The following is a 14,592-nucleotide window of genomic DNA, read 5'->3' as shown; positions in this document are numbered from 1 at the left end:
TGTTGACAGATAAGGATTTATTAATGCCATCTTAATTGTTTTCTGCTGCCAGGGCGTAGGATTTTATTATTTTGGCAGGCGGGGGTAGATGCTCAACTGAGGCAGAGTGACAAAATGACTCCCCTCCTGACGGATTGCATCAGGTAGCTATTAGGATCTGCATTTTTTTGATGTGTTCCATTCTGGGGCCTGGCTGCTATTCTCCATTAGTTCATTGCCCCCTAGTTGTGCATTGTATGACTCAGTATTCTGGATGGAGTAAAAATTGTGTCTCTGTCCATCTCCCACACAGCTGGGAGGCCAGGTGCTCACTAACACACACTCAGTTTCCCCTGTGGGAGAGATCATGGGAGAAGTTCTCTCTGGGCACTGAGCTGTGCCCTGCGGAGGAAACTGAAACTCTTTTTTTTTTTTTTTTTTTTAAAGATTTTATTTATTTGACAGAGAGAGAGAGATCACAAGCAAGCAGAGAGGCAGGCAGAGAGAGAGGAGGAAGCAGGCTCACTACTGAGCAGAGAGCCCGATGCGGGGCTTGATCCCAGGACCCTGGGATCATGACCTGAGCCGAAGGCAGAGGCTTAATCCACTGAGCCACCCAGGCGCCCCTGAAACTCTTTTTTTAAGATTTTATTTATTTATTTGACAGACAGAGATCATAAGTAGGCAGAGAAGCAGGCAGAGGAGGAAGCCGGCTCTCCAATGAGCAGAGAGCCCGATGTGGGGCTTGATCCCAGGACTCTGGAATCATGACCTGAGCCAAAGGCAGAGGCTTTAACGCACTGAGCCACCCAGGCACCCCCAAAACTCTACTTTTTAAACCGTCTCCACTGGGTCTATTGTTTCATTATTATTGTTGTTCCATTGGTGCTCTGGCAATCTCTGTTGGACTCAACCTCCACAAAGGCATTCTTGTCCATAGGCGACTGTCAAAAATCAGTGTTCTGTACAGAGGAAGTGGTAGAATGTTCTTATAAGCCATGGTTCTTAAAAAGTCAGTACTGTCAATTTTATTACATATAAAAAGCAAGTTTCTTAGAAAATATCACCTGAAATTATGTCGGGAAAAAATTTAAATTCATAGTATATAAGTAACCATTAGTTAAGTTTAAACATTTGCAAATCATCCTTGAAAAGTGAAGAAGTCCAGTAGTTTCTAAGTCATTTTTAGCAAATATTCAACAACTACTGAAAGCAGCACAGCCACTGTAGATGCCCTCTGTCATAAAGACCCTGTTAATGAGAGCAGCAGAAAGTGCCAAGGGGTGCAGCATTATAGTGGCAGGTATCAAAAATTGGCAAGAAATATTTCTTCCCAGACAATGAGGACCCTGTCCAGAGAAGGAATACTTGTGGTTGGGACTTGACTTCGATAGAGAAGGATTACTTGGGAAGGTGGTAGAAACAGCTTAGGCAAAGAGTGCTAAGGAACCAGAGATGGCAGAATTCAAAGTACAGGCAAAAAGATCGACCCAGGAAAATGAGTGGTTTACCTGTGAAGTACTGATGGTGTTTCTCAGTGGCGGTGGCTCATGCTGAAATCAAGGGGAGTGAAGAGTTAGTGAAGAAGTCTGCCTGAAATAGGTAAAGTTTTGAGAGACGAAGGAGGTATGGCTACACAGAGGCACCATATTTTAAGGAAATAGCTAGTTTTTGTTAACAACAATAAACTGAACCCCTAAGCTCTGTGGTCTTGTGCTTGTAGCCAGTTCACCAGTTCAGAAGAATGGGTCCTATTCAAACAAGAGCAATATCGACACAGCCTTTAACAGAGTATCTGTGCGTAGCTGTCATAAGGAAATTAATCTACAAATGAGAGCAACTTTTCCTAGAGATACGGAAAACTTACCAGAAAGGTGAAATTGCAAAAAAAAAAAAAAAGAAATCACTCTAGTATGGATAATGAAGTACTTGGAGGAAAGACCATAAAACTAAGTATGAGAATTTAGAGGTGGCTAGAGAATAGGAAGTAGTAATGTGGCATATGATAAATCTTGCTTATGAACATGGACTCGAAGGTTTTTCTTTAACAGTATTACCAACCAAACTTAGCTGTAACATAAAATAGCAAAAGTCAGGTTGTAGGAATGGTTGATTAAGCTGTAGAGGAAGTATAAATTAATTGAAAACTATCACAGTAATGGCTTAAAGTAGAAGTAGTGTCACTAATACCATAGAGATTACTTAATATTTGCCATTTATGATTCTAAAAAGTTAGCAAACTATAAATATAAGTGAACTTTCTTAATTAGGTAAAGGATATCTTTTTTTTCTTTTTTTATAATTTTTTATTTTTTATAAACATATATTTTTATCCCCAGGGGTACAGGTCTGTGAATCACCAGGTTTACACACTTCACAGCACTCACCCAAGCACATACCCTCCCCAATGTCCATAATCCCACCCCCTTCTCCCAAACCCCCTCCCCCCAGCAACCCTCAGTTTGTTTTGTGAGATTAAGAGTCACTTATGGTTTGTCTCCCTCCCAATCCCATCTTGTTTCATTGATTCTTCTCCTACCCACCTAAGCCCCCATGTTGCATCACCACTTCCTCATATCAGGGAGATCATATGATAGTTGTCTTTCTCTGCTTGACTTATTTCACTAAGCATGATATGCTCTAGTTCCATCCATGTTGTCGCAAATGGCAGGATTTCATTTCTTTTGATGGCTGCATAGTATTCCATTGTGTATATATACCACATCTTCTTGATCCATTCATCTGTTGATGGACATCTAGGTTCTTTCCGTAGTTTGGCTATTGTGGACATTGCTGCTATAAACATTCGGGTGCATGTGCCCCTTTGGATCACTACGTTTGTATCTTTAGGGTAAATACCCAATAGTGCAATTGCTGGGTCATAGGGCAGTTCTATTTTCAACATTTTGAGGAACCTCCATGCTGTTTTCCAGAGTGGCTGCACCAGCTTGCATTCCCACCAACAGTGTAGGAGGGTTCCCCTTTCTCCGCATCCTCGCCAGCATCTGTCATTTCCTGACTTGTTGATTTTAGCCATTCTGACTGGTGTGAGGTGATATCTCATTGTGGTTTTGATTTGTATTTCCCTGATGCCGAGTGATATGGAGCACTTTTTCATGTGTCTGTTGGCCATCTGGATGTCTTCTTTGCAGAAATATCTGTTCATGTCCTCTGCCCATTTCTTGATTGGATTATTTGTTCTTTGGGTGTTGAGTTTGCTAAGTTCTTTATAGATTCTGGACACTAGTCCTTTATTTGATATGTCGTTTGCAAATATCTTCTCCCATTCTGTCAGTTGTCTTTTGGTTTTATTAACTGTTTCCTTTGCTGTGCAAAAGCTTTTGATCTTGATGAAATCCCAATAGTTCATTTTTTCCCTTGCTTCCCTTGCCTTTGGTGTTGTTCCTAGGAAGATGTTACTGTGGCTGAGGTCGAAGAGGTTGCTGCCTGTGTTCTCCTCAAGGATTTTGATGGATTCCTTTCTCACATTGAGGTCCTTCATCCATTTTGAGTCTATTTTTGTGTGTGGTGTAAGGAAATGGTAAAGGATATCTTAAAATGTCTAGCAAATGTCTTATTTAATACTGATAATTTAAAATAACGCCTATAATTACATACTACTTAGTGGTATTAGTCAAAGCATAAGAATAGAAAAAGAAATGCAGGGAATAAATAAATGTAAATGAGTAAACATGTCATATTTACTTAGGATTGTCCACCTGAAAAATTTATCACCATTTATGGAGAACCAAAAATAAAAATTATTACTAGAGTTGAACAGGTTTTCTGAATTCAAAGTCACTATCCAATAATCACTACTATTTTTATACAGTAAGCAATTTAAATATGTAATTGAACATAAAATCTTTACTAGGAAGAAAAAATATACTTTAGTACTTTTTAGATTACAAAAGGTTTTTAAAAACTTTTTTAATTAAGTAATATTAGTCACCGTACACTACATCATTACTTTTTGATGTAGTGTTCCATGACTTCTTGTTTGTATATAACACCCTCATTGCAATACGTGCCCTCCTTAATACCCATCACTAGGCTAACCTCCCCTCCAAAAAATAATAGCCCTCAGTTTGATTCCAGGCATCCACAGTCTCTCATGGTTCATCTTCCTGATTCCCGCCCGCCTCCCCTCCCCCGCTTCACTTTCCCCTTCCTTCTATCAACGTCCTCCATGCTATTCTTTAGGTACCACAAATAAGTGAAATAATAAGATAATTGCTTTCTCTGTTTGACTTATTTCACTCAGCATAATTTTCTCCAGTTCCATCCATGTTGATACAAATGCTGGGTATTCATCCTTTCTGGTGGAGGAGAATACAAATTCCTTTCCATCATTATTTTAAATAAGTACATAAAACATAACCCAAAGAAGGAAAAGACTCAATAAATAGTAGTGATGATTACTATTAGCTTACAACAATAATTCTCGGGAGGAAAATAATGAAGGCATGCTATTGTCAACTGAGTCAAATTCAGAGAGATTACATTATCAGTGTTTTGGTAGACTAAAACAGTGACAAGATTGGGCAAAACACTAAATACTAAATAACTTTTAACTTAACAGAAACACTGAAATAAATACTATATTTTCATTAAAAAACCTGGGTAGCTTTACTGAATTAAGCAACTTGAAAACCAGCCTGAGCAAAACCCAAAACACTTTTGAAGATAACTGAGATCACCTCTAGTATCCAATTATATTGGAGTATAATTAATCCATTATAACTCAATTATCAAAAGTAAGCAAATATTAAACTTAATGAAAAAGCCCAAACTTCAAGTTTGTATTTTCTCTATCTACTAGAGAGATATTTTCTCCATATATGAGAAAGTCACAGAGGTTCTTTTTGAATTTCCGGACTCTAGGTATTACTGAAGATAGATGCTATGCTATAGTGTGACATGCCTGGTTGTCTTAACCTGTCCTATCACATTCAACTCAATCCTAAAGACTACTAATTCTTTGTAGAAAATAAAACCAGAAGGATAAAGGACTACCACATGAAGATGAAGGCACAAACCAACAATTAGCTATAAATATATACACACGTAGTCTGAATTTTGAAATTCTAGTCATATACATTTTTTATCATTTGCAAATATCTTGCCCCATTCCATGGGTTGCCTCTTCATTTTGCTGTACAGAATTTTTTTATATTGATGAAGTCCCAGAGTTCTTTTTCACTTTTGTTTCCCTTGCCTTTGGAGATGTGTCTTGATAAAGGGCTGGTATCCAAAATCTGTAAAGAACTTCTTAAACTCAATACCCAAAAAACCAAAATAATGAAGTCAAAAAATGAGAAGAAGACATGAACAGACACTTCTCCAAAGAAGACATACGAATGGCTAATAAACACATGAAAAATTATTCATCATCATTAGCCATGATCAGGGAAATTCAAATCAAAACCACAATGAGATACTATCTTACACCAGATAGAAAGGCAAAAACTGACAAGGCAAGACAAATGTTGGAGAGGATGCAGACAAAGGGAATCCTCTTACACTGCTGGTGAGAATGCAAGTTGGTACAGCCACTTTGGAAAACAGTGGTGGTGGGGGGGCCTCAAAAGTTAAGAATACAGCTACCCTTTGAGCGAGCAATTACACTACTGGGTATTTACCCCCAAAGAAACAGATGTAATGAAAAGAAGGACCACATGCACCCCAATGTTGATAGCAGCAATGTCTACAATAGCCAAACTGTGGAAGGAGCCAAGATGCCCTTCAACAGATGAATAGATAAAGAAGATGTGGTCCAAAGTTTCCAAGGAGTATTAATAAACAAGGAAACTAAGATTCAGCAAACTTAACTTGTAGCTTACACAGCTAGAAAATGATTGGCTAGGAGTTGATCCCATGTGTCTTACTTCTAATTCTAAATTCTTTTAATGATGCTGGGCTTCTCTAAATTGGGACATGTATCTCATATGTTGGATGTTTAAACCAATGGATGTAGTGAGCCATTATGACGACAAATAAATGCCTAAAGTTTTATATGGTGCATAAATGTTAAATACTTGAACAGATCAATTTTCTTCCATTCTCTGCTACATCATGCAGATTTTGTATTTCTGCTTTGAATCCTTGGAAGCTAATTACCTTGGCATAGCAGAAAATATTCTAACATTCAGAAGCACATACTTGAGAAGGAAATCTTGGCAAGTGTGCACACTCCCCAATGGCAGACTTTTAGAAGTTAGTAACAGGCTGCAGAGTATAGACATGTTTTCAAACAATATCTTTTAAAACTCTAGTCTGATGACAAAATGTTGAATGTAAAAAGCTCCTCCTCTTGAAACTTTTGTTTTTCATAATACAGAAATATACAAACTGTGATATTTTCCTTAGCTATAGATAGCTAATGGAAACTAATTTGAATCTTCTTTACCACATTCTGCCTGATAGCCACCACTACCCTCACCAAATATGACTATTTATTGTAAAAACAACTAGACTGAAGTGGAAAAAGAAATGGTTTTGTTCATTTCTAATCTTACCCAATTCTTAAGATATCCTTACAAAGTTAAGAGGATACCCAAAATGCTAACCCATTGATTCAGATTTTCAAACATTTGTGTGAAATAACCAATATCCCCTTTTCCTATGGGAAATATAATGTTTTTTAGTAATTTTTCTCTGATGAAAGATTGGATTGCACAGAAAAGGAAAGATTCTAAAGTAAAAATAATGAATTAGACCAGACCACTAATATAATATCAAAAATTGTATGCAAATAAGAATAACGAGAAAAAGGTTGTTAAAGAAGCTCTGTCCACATACCCACTTCTTGGTAAAGAACAAGCCTGTACAGTTAGCATTTGTATATTGAACCTTTGCAGAAGTATCTCCCAGGGGATTACTGAGTGTTTCACATGCTTTGTTCTATAGACTATTCTATTGCTAGGTTTTTTTTTTTTTCCATTATTCATATTATGGTATGTGACTCACAGGCTGAGAACGTGGTGTTTGATAGGAAGCTGTTTATAGTGCTTTAGGGTATAGATTAGAGACAAAGTTTACAATTTCCTTATATGGAGGAAGATATGCAAATATTTAAAAAGTATATTAGAGCTTCCTGATTCTGAGTTTAAAAAAAAAAATAGGTAAAGGAGTATTCATAGGTTCCTCCTGGTCTTGGAAAAAAAAAAAAAAGCTATTAACTCCTGTTTATAAGTGATGGTAATTGCTTATAGAGCTGAATAAGCATTGATTCTGGTTTTACTCCATTTTCCCTTCCTCCATTCCCGAAAGAAGGAGGATGATAAACAATAAGCTTACACATCACCTGTTTTATGATGGGTTTAGAATAGAATGGTTGGGTAAAATATTGAACTACACTGCTACAAAATTTTAAGGAGTATGATGTAAATCTATAGTTGATAGTTTTCAGAAATAAATGTTGACTTGGAATATCAAAATGAGGTAAAATGTTGTGTTTTGTAGCCCTTAGCACAGATCTTCATGGCAGCCTAAAGCTCTTCATAGATGGCTGTCATTTCAAAGCAGAAATAGAAGTGTGATAGTTACATTCATTTCACATGCAAAGAAAAATATCCTAAGAAGTTGCAATTAAAAATGTGAAATATAAACATCATTTTTAAAAATCTAATAACCCAAACTTTACTATCACAGTAAATCTTAGTAGGACAGAAGCAGTTTTCTGCCTTTTAACACTGATGATCTATATTGTAAGATGATTCTCATACCTTAATGTGTCTTCGGTCTCAAAGAAATTAGATCAGTTTAATTAAGTTTTGTGACAAATTTAAATTTGAAATTAATACAGACTATTAAATGAGTTTCACATTCCTGAAGGGTTCTTTGGTGTCTGCATATTGTGTTGTATCAGTAGAAATGTATTTATTGAGACCATTCAAAACTGCAAGGCGGCTCTCACATTAGAATGATTACCTTTCCAAATTTATTTGAAATTATGTAACTTCTAATATTATGCACGTACTGTGGGTTGTTTTTTTTTTTGTTTTTTTTTTTTTTTTTACTTTATAAGTGAGAAGCAGGTAAGTGCTGCTAATGTTTTTTTCAGTGAAGCAACTGCTGTTTATAACTTTGAGTCATTTGAAGATGGGTATGTCTGTTTGCAAATTGGTAGTTTCCGTATATAGCCTCATGTATATTTTTGTGTTAGGACTATGGCAAGAATATAATGGAAAGATTTCATATATTTTTAGGGTACCATTTTCTTAATGTAGTTCCTAATTTTGTGTAATGAGGACAGATAGTAGCCTCAATAATTCAAAGAACATCTTAAAACTACTCATACATGAATGGACCTCCTTTTTCTTTCTTTTTTAATGTTGTGTGGTTGCCCTAGTCTTTTGCTTGTTGTAAAGTCGTAATTAAATAGACCTCACTATGAAGATCCAATACTTGGAATGACTGTCTAGCTTCTGTACTCCATGCCTAGCCTTAATCCAACTCAGTAGTGGTTATAAATAATACTTGTTGAGACAGTTAGGTTCAGTGTGTAACTCCTTTCCATGAAATAAAATATTTAGTCTCAAGAAAAATACTTCCTACCTTTTTTCCTTTATAGACTGAGTGATAGGAAATAATGGTTATACTATAAATTTACTGCAGTAAGTCACTTATGATTAGTAGAAATGAATAGTGTATGAATTTTTTGATGTGGTTGTCTCTTGTTACTCTGGAAATTATACTTGAAGAAGTCATTAAATTATTTGTAATATAACATTGTAAGGACATGGACTGTAGAGAGGATTATATAATACAGGATATTTTTAGTCTTTACTGTAAAGTGAGTATAGTTGACCTTTGAACAAATCAGGTTTGAATTGTTTGGGTCTGTTTATATGCAGATTATTTTTTATAAATACAGTACAGTACTGGTAAGGTATTATCTTGAGCTAATTTTAAGAATAAGTATATAATAGGGAGCACCTAGGTGTCTCAGTCAGTTGGGTGTTTTGACTATTTCAGCTCAGGTCATGATCTCTGATGTGAGATAGAGACTACAGATTCTCTCTCTCCTCTTCCTCCGGTCTTCACCTCTCCCCCTTTTAAAAAATATTCTTTTATTATTTTTATAATTTTTTAATTTGAGAGAGAGTGTGTGAATGGGGAGGGGCAGAGGGAGGAGAAAGAGAGAGAGGGAAAGCAAAAGAGAGAATCTGAAGCCAACTTCTTTTGAGATCATGCTCTGAGCTGGAAATCAAGAGTCAGTTGCGTAACCAACTGAGCCACCCAGGCACCCCTCTTTTTTTTAATTATAGTCTTTATCTGGTTTTGGTATTAGGGTAATGCTGGCCGCATAGCATGACTTTGGAAGTTTTCTATTTTTTTGATACAGTGTGAGAACAATGGGTATTAACTCTCCTTGAAACATTGGTAGAATTAACCTCTGCAGCCATCTGGTCCTGGACTTTTTGTTTGTTGAGAGTTTTTGGATTCCTAATTCAGTGTCTTTGCAGGTTATTGGTCTGTTCAAGTTTTCTGTTTCTTCCTGTTTCAGTTTTGGTAGTTTATCTGTTTCTAGGAGTGCATCCATTTTTTCCAGATAACCCAATTCGTTGGCATATAATTGCTCATAATATTCTCTTGTACATATTTCTGTGGCAATGGTTGTTATTTCTTCTCTCTCATTTGTGATTTTACTTATTTGGGTCCTTTCTCTTTTTGCTAAGTCTGGCTGAAGGTTTATCAGTTTTATTGATTTTTTTTTCCCAGAGAACCAGCTCCTGGTTCCACTGGTCTGTTTATTGGGTTTGGGTTTTTTTTTTAGTTTCTTCTTTTGTTCTTTTTCTAGCCCTAAGGGTGTAATGTTAAGTTGCTTGAGTTTTTTCTTACTTCTTGAGGTAGGCCCGTGTTGCTATACTCTTTTGCTTAGGACTGCTTCTGTTGTGCCCCAAAGATTTTGGACTGTTTTTTTCATTTCTTCCATGTATTTTTTAAAAATTTCTTCTTTGATCTCCTGGTTGACCCATTCATTGTTTTGTAGCCTGTGGTTTAACCTCTATGTATTTGTGGTCTTTCCAAATTTTTTCTTGTGGTTGACTTCTAGTTTCATATCATTTGGTCAGAAAGGGTACATGGTATGATCTCAGTCATTTTGTATTTGTTGAGGCCTGATTTGTGACCTGTTATGTGGTCTACTTTGGAGAATGTCCCATGTGTACTTGAGAAGAATGTTTTGGGATAGAATGTTCTGAATATATCTGTTAAGTCCATCTGGTCTAGTGTGTCATTTGAAGCCATTGTTTCCTTATGTATTTTCTGCTTAGGTGATCTGTCACTTGATATAAGTGGAATGTTACATTCTCCTAGTACTGTATTATTATCAATTAGTTCTTTTTTGTTATTGTTTTATATAGTTGGGTGCTCTGAGGTTGGGGGCATAAATATTTACAATTATTGTATCTTCTTGTTGGATTGTCCCATTTATTATGATATAGTGCCCTTCTTAGTCTTATTATAGTCATCACTGTAAAGTGTAGTTTTTCTGAGGTAAGTATCGCTACTCCAACTTTCTTTCAAGATCCCTTTGTATGGTAAATGTTTCTCCATTCCCTCACTTTCACTCTGCAGGTATCTTTGGGTCTAAAATTGGTCTCTTAGAAGCAGCATATAGATGGGTCTTGAATTTTTAATCCATTGTGACACCGTTTTTTTTTTTTTTTTTAAGATTGTATATATTTGACAGAGATTACAAGTAGGTGGAGAGGCAGGCAGAGAGAGAGGAGGAAGCAGGCTCCCCGCTGAGCAGAGAGCCCTATGCAGGGCTCGATCCCAGGACCCTGGGATCATGACCTGACCCGAAGGTAGAGGCTTTAACACACTGAGCCACCCAGGCACCCACCCTGTGTTTTTTTATTTGAACTTTTAGTGCATTTACATTTAAAGTAAGATCTTATTTGTTTATTGTCATTTCTGGAGATTTCTCTGATCCTTCCTTGTCTTTGTCACTTTGGGTCTCTCCAGTTAGAGTCCTCTTTAGTATTACTTGCAGGGCTGGTTTAATGGTCAGAAGACTCCTTTAGTTTTTGTTTGGGAAATTCCTTATCTCTCCTTCTATTCTGAATGATAGCCTTGCTACATAGAATATTCTTGGCTGTGGATTTTTCCCATTCAGCATGTTGAATATATCATGCCACTCTCTTCTGGCCTGTTAAATTTCTGCTGAGAAATCTCCAGCTAGCCTTATAGATCTTATGAGTTAAGGACTTCTTTTACCTTGCCGCTTTTAAGATTTGTTCTTTATCAGTATATGTCTTGGTGTTGGCTTGCATTTGTTGATTTTGATTAGAAGTTCTCTGTGCCTCCTAGATCTGGATGTTTGTTGGCCTCCCCAAGATAAGTGAAGTATTATGCTATTATTTTTTGAAATAAATATTCTACTCCCTTTTCTCTTTTCTTGTTCTGGGACTCCTATGTTATTACGTTTGATGGAGTCACTGAGTTCCCTAAGTCTATTCTCATGTTTCATAATTCTTTCTCTCTCTTTTGTTCAGCTTCATTATTTTATCTTCTGGGTCACTTACTTGTATTCCTCTGCTTCTTCTAGCCTGCTGCTCATTGCATCAAGCCAGTTTCCAATCTCATTCATTGTATTCTTCATCTCTGTGGTATGGGTCTCCTTGATGTCTTCTATTCTTTACTCAAGCCCAGTGAGTATCCTTATGATTATTGCTTTAAATTTTCCATCAGGCCTATTACTTATAACTCCTGGCTATGGCTTTATCTTGCTCTTTCATTTGGATTAATTTCCAAAGTCTCAGAGTTAATAAGTAAAAATTATTCTAATGGGTGAAGTGATAACATGGTTTTTTTAAACTTAGTTCTGTGACCATTATTTTTAAAAGATGCAGAATTCTGATATACTTTGATTTACATATTATAACATTATACCCTGTTTTTCAGTGTATAGTTTTTGCTATGACTTCTGGGCAGATGTGGAATCATATTCGTGGACCGCCATATGCTCATAAGAACCCACACAATGGACAAGTGGTAAGTGTTTGTTCTAAGCATTCATATTTTGAACTTTAATCCTGTTTATTTTTAATCTAGTATTCACACACAACATGGGGCCCAAATTAAGGGCCCCAAGATCAAGATTCAGGTGCTCTACTGACTGGGCCAGTCAGGTACCCCTTTCATCCTGTTTATATAGGAATAAAAAATCATGTGCAGTATTTAGTGAGAACAGATTCTGTCTGTAAATCTCAAGTTTTGTTCTTTCTCTTCTAATACTACCTCTACTATATATACACACATGCATGTATATATAATATGTTTTTTTAGGGTGAGGACTGCTTTAGTGTTTAAGAAAATTATGGTACCTACCACATGAAATAAACATTCATAACCTAGTTTTTCACCTTTACATATTGCTACAGCAGTATTATGTAATGCCAAGAGAGGCAATAGGAATAGTTTGTTTTTAACTGAATTTACCATTAATGGGACACCAACTACAGATTAATTAAAACATCATTCAGAACCCTGGCAGTCATCATATTAGAATGCTACGAAGTGTTTGCTACAACATTAAAAAAGAAATTGATGTGCAGCTGAATCAGTAGCAAAGTTCACATTAGTAACTGCTACTGAATTTATTTATTTTGTTGCTTCACTTTTCTAGGTATTTTGTTTTTGTTTGGTAAATGGGATATATTGTAATCAACTTTGGAAAACTAGATCAGCTGTCTTTGGGGCTTAATATTTATTAGGTTGGTGAAGATTAACTGTTTAAAAATGTGACCTTCTCTAACTTTTTCATTTTGAAAACAAAGATTACTCCAGTAATGACATCCTTCATGTACCTGTTACCAAACAATTACTAGTTCATAACAATACTTGTTTCATCTCTTCTTCCTCTCAGTTCTCTTTACCTTCCATACAGAAATACTTCAGTAGGTATCCCTAGAAGACAAGGTCTTTGAAAATCATGTTGCCACAATCACCTAGAATATTAAATTCTTAATTTCTTTTTTTTGTATATAAATTCTTAAAGTTGCAGTTTTGAATGAAATTTTCACATGGCAGAATGTTATAAATTCTGTTTAACTCTATAGATTACAACATAAGTTTGAGATTCATTGTTTATAGTGCTTCAAATACCTATAATATTAAAGCCAACAAGTTATTATTTCTTCTTCCTACATTATGACTGAAAGACCCGCGGATCCCCTTACCCAAGAATCCAACACTGCCACTGGATGCAATCAGCAAGAGGTTCTTTATTGTTACGCAGGCGCCTGCGGGTGGTCAGCGCGCGCCTGCGGGTGGTCAGCAGCTCCTGCTAACTGAGCACACCTGGCTGGGGTGGTGCAGGATTTTTATAGACAGGTGCAAACAAGTTTTGGGTGGGGCGCAACTGATTGGTTGACAGTTTGAACTTTTGAAAAAGGCATATGTGGAGTTTGCTGATTGGCTTTGGGGACCCGCTCGCGCGGAAGAGAGAGGCGGGAAGGGGGAACAAGCTGATTGGTTCTGAGGGCCCGTGCGCGGGAGGAGAGAGGCAGGGAGGGGGAACAAGAAGGGGGAAGGTAGGAATGCCATCATGGCGTCTTCTATTATTTCTATAAGCGAAACAGTTACAGAAGGGCAAAAGAGCAATTAATCACGCAATTAATAACCCAATCTACGCCTAAAAGCCAGCGGTTCACAGAAAAGCAAACAAGCGGTTAGTTATCCTATCTATCTTCCAGGGGAGGGGTCTTTCCAGGGCAGGGGTCTTTCATTCCCCCCTTTTTCTTTATCATGGATAGAATCTTATATCCATTCGTCTTGTTCCTGCTCTAAGTGGGGTGCAAGGCGCCAGCTTCTGTTTTCTCCTCAGCCAGCCTCCTGCTCCTTCATTTCCCCCTGAACAATCTTGACCCTGAAATCTTTAAGGGGGTTGAAGGTGGAAGGTCTCATCTTCTGTAACTTCTTCGTGCTGAATAGGGGCGTAGAGCTGTCCCTACCTGCTCGGGTCAATATTGATCAGGGTAGGAACATAAGGGAGTTACAAAGGTGGAGGCAGCTGAATCCAGCGCTGACAGTGAAGAGGCGTCCTTGCGCGCGACAAGGATCGTCTGTCGTGGCGAAGTCATTGTAGCAATGGAGTCTCGGCACCAAGTAGAGAAACATGGAACAAAGCAACATATTAAGGTTAATGAGGTGATAAAAATGAGAAGCCCGAGAAGGAGATTTGGCCATAGTCCTCCTTCAAATTAGGAACTTAACCAGTTACTGAGAGAGAAGGATCTTGTAGGGCCTTAATCTGGGTGTTCATATCCTTTATTATTCCTGTGACATTTTTGTGATAGTCTGGGATGTATACGCAACATTCTGTCTTGATAATTGCACATGTGCCACCCTGGGCTGCTGTAAGGACATCTAAAGCCATCCTATTTTGTAGGACTTCCCTGCGTGTCTGTGACACTTCGGTATTAAGTAGGGAGATGCCATTTAGTGAATCATTGAGTGCCTTTGTAGTATATTTATTAAGGGCTTCTACATGCCACATGACATTCTCTAGTCCCGCAGATGGAACAAAGATGGATGCTAAGTGATCACACCATTTAAAAACAAATCGTGTCCATCTTTGTTTCAAGTTGGGGAGATTAG

The 14,592-nt window shown here is 37.2% G+C and overlaps 1 protein-coding gene and 1 long non-coding RNA gene across 4 annotated transcripts in view; one reads left to right on the top strand and one right to left on the bottom strand.

Annotated features, from left to right (window-relative positions):
- The window catches only part of LOC309855382, a 276,759-nt gene that overhangs the window by 5,346 nt on the left and 256,821 nt on the right, over window positions 1-14,592 (bottom strand). The gene's annotated exons all lie outside the window — the stretch shown is intronic.
- TUSC3 (tumor suppressor candidate 3) overlaps window positions 1-14,592 on the top strand; it is a 158,587-nt gene that overhangs the window by 49,509 nt on the left and 94,486 nt on the right. For all 3 annotated transcript variants that reach the window (XR_014306765.1, XM_082715630.1, XM_082715629.1), the window contains exon 5: window positions 11,896-11,985. Coding sequence is in view for 2 of the 3 variants with exons in the window: in XM_082715630.1 (XP_082571756.1) it covers window positions 11,896-11,985 (90 nt within the window). In the remaining variant the exon portion in view is untranslated. The remainder of the gene's footprint in view (window positions 1-11,895; window positions 11,986-14,592) is intronic.

This window comes from Mustela nivalis (assembly GCF_964662115.1).
Source record: "Mustela nivalis genome assembly, chromosome: 20".
Lineage (NCBI taxonomy): Eukaryota > Metazoa > Chordata > Mammalia > Carnivora > Mustelidae > Mustela > Mustela nivalis.
Note: the sequence above shows the minus strand (reverse complement) of the source record. Positions and strands in the feature narration are given on the sequence as shown.